This window comes from Vespa mandarinia, chromosome 17, assembly GCF_050613455.1.
Source record: "Vespa mandarinia isolate Hongniang chromosome 17, ASM5061345v1, whole genome shotgun sequence".
Classification (NCBI taxonomy): domain Eukaryota; kingdom Metazoa; phylum Arthropoda; class Insecta; order Hymenoptera; family Vespidae; genus Vespa; species Vespa mandarinia.
In genome coordinates, this window is record NC_140826.1 from 3,756,049 (window position 1) to 3,762,500 (window position 6,452).

At 41.1% G+C, this 6,452-nt stretch overlaps 1 protein-coding gene across 2 annotated transcripts in view; it reads left to right on the forward strand.

Moving 5' to 3' along the window:
- Positions 1–320: 320 nt before the first annotated feature.
- The window catches only part of LOC118443477 (calpain-D), a 7,710-nt gene continuing 1,578 nt past the window's right edge, over positions 321–6,452 (forward strand). Inside the window, exons 1-9 of one of the 2 annotated variants that reach the window (XM_035870529.2) lie at positions 324–1,806; positions 2,354–2,745; positions 2,834–4,200; positions 4,289–4,522; positions 4,661–5,355; positions 5,438–5,474; positions 5,546–5,871; positions 5,948–6,290; positions 6,430–6,452. The exon at positions 6,430–6,452 is cut by the window's right edge and continues 156 nt beyond it. In XM_035870529.2, coding sequence (XP_035726422.2) covers positions 1,271–1,806; positions 2,354–2,745; positions 2,834–4,200; positions 4,289–4,522; positions 4,661–5,355; positions 5,438–5,474; positions 5,546–5,871; positions 5,948–6,290; positions 6,430–6,452 — 3,953 coding nt within the window. In that variant the 5' untranslated portion in view covers positions 324–1,270. Of the gene's footprint in view, positions 1,807–2,353; positions 2,746–2,833; positions 4,201–4,288; positions 4,523–4,660; positions 5,356–5,437; positions 5,475–5,545; positions 5,872–5,947; positions 6,291–6,429 lie in introns of those variants that run through there. The other variant, XM_035870531.2, reaches the window with a different exon arrangement.

The window sequence follows — 6,452 nt, forward strand, 5'->3', positions numbered from 1 at the left end:
AATATTGCTTCGATAATATTCGTAACTGTATTTTTTATTATCTTCTCTCGTGTTACATAACGTTACGATTAATAGATCGATATCTAAGGTGATATTTATTTATTTCGTTATTTATTTGAAATAAAAGATACTATTGTTTCTCCTCTATTCGAGAATACTTTTAAAAGTAAAAGGCTTTTCTTTCTTTTTCTTTTCTTTTTTCTACTTTGTTTGGATCATTTTTTTTTGTTTTTGTTTTTTTTTTGTTTTTTTTTTTATCATAACATACAATAGTCCCTAGCGTGCGCCATTAATGCTACGTCCCTGCGTTGCAAGTTGCAATACGTATAGAGAACGACGATCAACACGCAGGGAAGTAAAGTGAAGTAGACTCGACGTGTTCTGTGTTACTACGTCTCTCTCTCTCTCTCTCTCCTTCTATCTATCAACTTTTCCAAACGATTGATCTATTTAGTCGGTGGGGCGCTCATCGAAGCATAAACAAAGTGCGTGCTAGTAACGAGGAGCGTCATTGTCATTTTCAGTGTCCTGTGATAAGGAGAAATAGAAAGGAGAAGGAGGAGGAGGAGAGGAGAAGGACGAGGAGGAGTGTTCGGACGTTGATCGAACGTTGCTGGTGAAGAAGAAAAAGAAGGAAAAGGAGGAGAAGAAGAAGAAGAAGCAGAAGGAGGAGAAGGAGGAGATAAACAAAATGGGAAGGAAAATGACGAAAACGAAAATGAAATATCTCATGGGAAATAGAGAGAGGGAGAGAGAGTGAGTGAGGGAGGGAGGGATCGAGTGGAAGAAAACAAAAAAGAAAAAGAAGAGAGAGAGAGAGAAAGAGACGCGTGTGTTGTGATTTCTGTGCGCGCGGAAGAGGAAGAGAGAGCGAGAGAGAGAGAAGGAAAGAGGAGAGAGAGAGAGAGAGAGAGAGAGAGGGAACGAACAAGATGGCCGGCCAGAAACATATGACAAAGAACGACGAGCTACCGCCGTGGCTAAGGGCGACGTTCGCTCGGTTCCTCGTCTCTCGGTATTGCTGATCCTAGTTCGTTTTCGAAAGAGGAATAGGTGTTTTTTGGCACCGGTTGTGGTGTTCTTTTCGAAGGGGGTTCTTTATATAAAGAAAGGAGAGAAAGAAAGAGTGAGAGAGAGAGAGAGCGAGAAGGATAGAAAGGGTGGAAGAAAAGATAGAGAGAGAGAGAGAGAGAGAAAAGAAAGGGGGGATCGTGACTGCCAAGAGAGTCGGTGATCCTGTGACCGAAGGAGCCATGACTACGCGTGGAGAATGGGCTCGATCGCATCGGTGTTGCAATGGCATTGCTCGGAGTGCGCTCTGATAAATCCAACGGAGATCGCCAGATGCGCCAGGTGCGGCCTGGCACGAATCAGGAGCGATGACGAGAGGGCGACCAGAGTCAGCCAAGAGTTGAGCGCAAAGCGCGGGGAACCTCCTCCGCGCCGGATGAGACAGTTACGTCGTAAGAAAGAGGGGAAAGACGCGGAGGAGGAGGAGGAGGAGGTGGGGGAGGAGGGTGGAGAAGAACTCGACGAAGAGGAAGGTGCTTCTTCTTCGTCGTCGTCGTCATCGTCATCGTCGTCGTCGTCGTCGTCGTCGTCGTCACCATCATCATCATCGTCCGCGACGTCGCCGTCGTCGTCATCGTCGTCGGGATCATTACCGCCGACGCCACCACCGAGACTCAATATTCATAGGCTCGATAACAATACCACAGAAAATCATCCACAGGTTGACGTCCACGAGGATACGATTACCACTACTCGCGAGCCCACCAAATCCTTCGCACTACAGTTTTTTCAATGGTGAGGAGAACTCGTCCTCTCACCCATCACTATTCTCCTCTTCTCTCTTCTTCCACATGTCCTTTCCTTGCTGTTATCCTTTTGTACGGTATACCTCCATTAACTCGATCGAAAATCCTACCTTCGATCGTTGCACATTGCACAGTGTCCAGTTTATGTTTTTCTAGCAGAGAGAACAAGAACGAGAATCATATCCTTGTTATGATCCATGCGAAAAGGTGCCAAGCGTTTCAAAATGAAATTATATGTATATAGCGAGACGTATATGTTCTTTCTTTCTTTGTGATATTAGAAGTATCTTTTTAAGAGAAATATCAATTATTTCCTTTGTCATAGGAATAACATAATTCATTGTACCTATGACACACATTATTTTTGTTATGTTTATCTTGGCATTTACATTGTATTCATTGTCGTGTCATTTAGACGACATGTTATGTTGTTTGTTTGTTTTTTTTTCCTTCTTTTTTTTCCATAAATCTCTTAATAAACGTTTCTCTATTATTTGTTAATGTTAATAGATATTTTCTTTATATTTGTTTTCTAGCGTTGATAAAGATTCATCTGTAACCAATGTTCTTAAGAAGAGACCACGTTATGGTTCGTGGTGTGGGAGTATCTCTGACAGAGAGCCACTTAAACGATCCACTTCTGTACCTTCCTTAGTGACACGGTGGACCTGCATTCGTTGTTTATTGGATAATAGTTGTAGCTCCACATTGGTTTGTGCAGCCTGCGATGCCAGTTTTTCTATAGCCCAGCTCGATGAAAGACAGATAGGAGCGAGGAAGGGGAAAAAACTTAATCAGTGTAAAGCCAGACAAGAACCTAAAGTAGAGTTGTTAAAAAATGCAGTATTTAGACATCTGACTAAAAATTTGAACCCTGGCTATAGTATAACATATACTCCATCTAATGCCAAAAGAGTTTATAACAAAGGTAATTTGTATTAAAGAATTTATATTTTTATGATGTTACGTATACGACATAACATATTTAGATTATGATTATTATTTTGATTGGATAGGTATGGCACAATTGACAAGTATAAGTCGCAGTGAAAGAGGAAGAAACGTTCGCGAGGAGTGGACATTACCTACGCTCGAAACGATGGATCCAACGTCGCTTCCCTACTCAGATAATGCGGAAACTTCTCAACGTTCTCCTAAGCGTCACAGTCCTTCTATGTATGAAAGAGTTAAATCCAAAGTGAGTCGTTCTTTGTCTAATGGCTCCGTCGTACAAAAGCTCTCTGAACTCGTCATTCAAAGACCCACTAGCTTAGTAGTGTCTGAAGCACATCAGGACGATGCCTTGTGGAGTTGCGATAATTGTACGCTCGATAATGCACCGGGATTGGAGCAATGTGAAGCGTGCGAAGCACCTAGAAGCCCAGCACCATGCAGTGGTGTTGTTATCAGTGTTCCTGCTTGGGAAACACGTGCACTATCCTCGGCAGGTCCACTGTCTTATAGACGATCTTTCTCTGATGTCAATTCTATTACAAATGTGACTCAAAGGAAGACAATAAATCGTAGGAGTCTAAACGACGAAGAACCACCGGCGGTACCTCCACATTCCATTGGTTTCACCTCAAAACCAAAGTATTCATATATAGGTATCAGCGAGCCTGATGTTCCACCACCATTGCCAAAGAAGCAAAGCAGCAAATTAGGTTTACTAGCCACCAAGGCACATAGCGAAGCTACCAGCCCTGTTAGTGATGTAGCCAGTGTGAGTCCTTTAAAACGTATGTGGACGTGTCAAAAGTGTTCTTATGCCTACAATCCTCTGTGGTCTGTGGCTTGCGATATTTGTGGTTCCCCTAGATCACCACCTTCTCTCACACAACCTAGTTTAATAACTGTGACGAAGGATGGAGCTAGTTGTCCTATGCGAGTGCAGTCTCCCATTATAGTGTCACGAGACAGTGTCAGATATATCCCACCAAAATCGGCTACCTTGGCTACGGCAGAGTCTGATTTGGACGATCAATTGGATCCTCCTCCTTCTCCGGTTTGGACTTGTAAGAAGTGTACATTACTTAATGCTGTTTCGCGAACTACGTGCGAAGCATGTGGTGGCTCCAAACTTAAAAGCATAATGCACTTAGAGGATGCTACATTAAGAAAAGGGGAGAGTTGGGTATGCCCCTCGTGTACATTAAGGAATCCGCTGTCAGCACAAACTTGTAATGCCTGTAAAACGTTAGCAGACTTTTTAGAAGTGCCCAAGGACAATAGAATTCAAGGACAAAGAAGTCCAAGTCCAAGACTTTGTCACCCAGCAAATTCAAAAGTTGTTGCCCAAAAGTATAGAAATTCCGTACGAAGAAACGGTTCCTCGATAGCTGACAAAAGACATTCAAGATCTAAAGATCCAAGTCATACTCAAGTAAGAACTTTTTTTCTATTTATGCTCTTTCTCCCTGTGATAATCAATCTTATATAGACTTTTTTTTTTTTTTTTTTTTTTTTTACAGTGGCAATGTAAGTTGTGTACCTATGAAAATAAGAGTACAAACAGAACTTGCGAGATGTGCCAAAGCTCGAAGACCTTATCCAAAGCATCGGGAGATAGACCAAGACTTATCGAGGCTGGTACTAGTACACTTACGATGCAACGTCAGGAAAGTGTGGTAATGGAGAATTTAAGACAATTGGAGGAAAGAGAAGCATTAGAAAAATGGGAGCGTATAGTACGTTATTGTAAAGAGGTAATATAATGTTGAACTAAATTAAAACGGCACGATACTAAGTTTTCATTTTATAATAATCGACTGAAGTACAGTTTCACATTTTCTTTTCTTTTTTTTTTTTCTTTTTTTTTTTTTTTTTTTTTTTTTTTTTTCAAGACGAACGAGCCCTTTGTCGACGATTCATTTCCACCAGCTCCAAAATCTTTGTACTATAATCCCGCGGATACGAAAGATAATCACGTAGTTCAATGGAGAAGACCTCATCAAATTAATGTTGACTCGAGCGTCGACTCTAAACTGCCATGGGCCGTTTTTAGAACACCGTTGCCCTCAGATATTTCGCAAGGAGTCTTAGGAAATTGCTGGTTACTTTCAGCTTTGGCCGTATTGGCGGAAAGCGACGAACTCGTAAGAAGGGTTCTCGTGATGAGAGAAACGTGTCCTGAAGGGGCTTATCAAGTTAGACTTTGTAAAGATGGAAAATGGACAACGGTATTGGTCGATGATCTCTTGCCTTGTGACAAAAGAGGTCACTTAGTATATTCACAGGCAAAAAGAAAACAACTTTGGGTACCGTTAATCGAAAAGGCCGTTGCTAAAATTCATGGTTGTTACGAAGCTTTAGTATCGGGCAGAGCTATAGAAGGTTTGGCTACGTTAACCGGTGCACCATGCGAAAGTGTACCTTTGCAACCTTCGGCACTACCAAGTGAAGATGAACTTGATAAGGATCTAATTTGGGCACAACTTTTGTCATCGAGACAAGCTATGTTTTTGATGGGTGCTAGCTGTGGCGGTGGTAATATGAAAGTCGACGAAGAAGAGTATCAAAGAAAAGGTTTAAGGCCAAGGTAGACTTCAAACTTAATAAATCCCAACAACGCTCAATAAAATACATTCTACGAATTTTTAAAACTTAAACAATTGTTCCAGGCACGCTTATTCCGTTCTTGATGTACGTGACGTTCAGGTAAGTTATGACGAAACATTGTAATAACATTCGACAATACGATCGAACTACAATGAAATATCTCTTTTTAGGGAATACGTTTGTTAAGATTACGAAACCCCTGGGGTCATTACAGCTGGAAAGGAGATTGGTCTGACGATAGTCCTATATGGACTCCGCAATTGCGAGAAATGTTAATGCCACACGGTGCTTCGGACGGTGTGTTTTGGATTTCCTTTGACGACGTTTTAAAATATTTCGATTGCATAGATATATGCAAAACTAGAGTTGGTTGGAGCGAAGTTAGATTACGTGGTACGCTACCGCCTTTATCATCTCTCAGGCATTTATCGTGCGTATTGTTAACAGTATTAGAACCAACTGAGACTGAATTCACATTATTCCAAGAGGGTCAAAGGTATGCATTTTTCTATTAACTTGACGGTCGAGTAAAAGTAAGACCTTAAGAATTTGTTTGTTTGAAAAATACGTAGGAATTCTGAAAAGTCACAACGTTCTCAGTTAGATCTATGTGTGGTTGTATTTCGCACGCGATCACCAGCGGCACCAGAAGTGGGGAGATTGGTAGAGCATAGTAAGCGGCAGGTACGAGGATTCGTTGGATGTCACAAAATGTTAGAAAGGGACTTGTATATAGTCGTATGTTTGGCATTTAATCATTGGCATACCGGTATGGAGGATACATCCAGTTATCCGGAGTATGTTCTCGCAATACATAGCTCTAAGAGACTTTTGGTAGAACAAATTTCTCCTCCTGCGTTCGTATTGGCCGATGCGATTATAAGTTTAACTTTAGCGAAAGGACAGCGACACGAGGTAAAAAAGAAACTTTGTTGATTTATTATCGATTTCAATTCTATAATATTGATCGAAAGTAAGAGAAATATTTTTTTTCTTTTGTTTTTTTTTCTTTTGTTTTTTTTTCTTGTTTTTGTTTTTTTGTTTTTTTTTTTAGGGAAGAGAAGGTATGACGGCGTA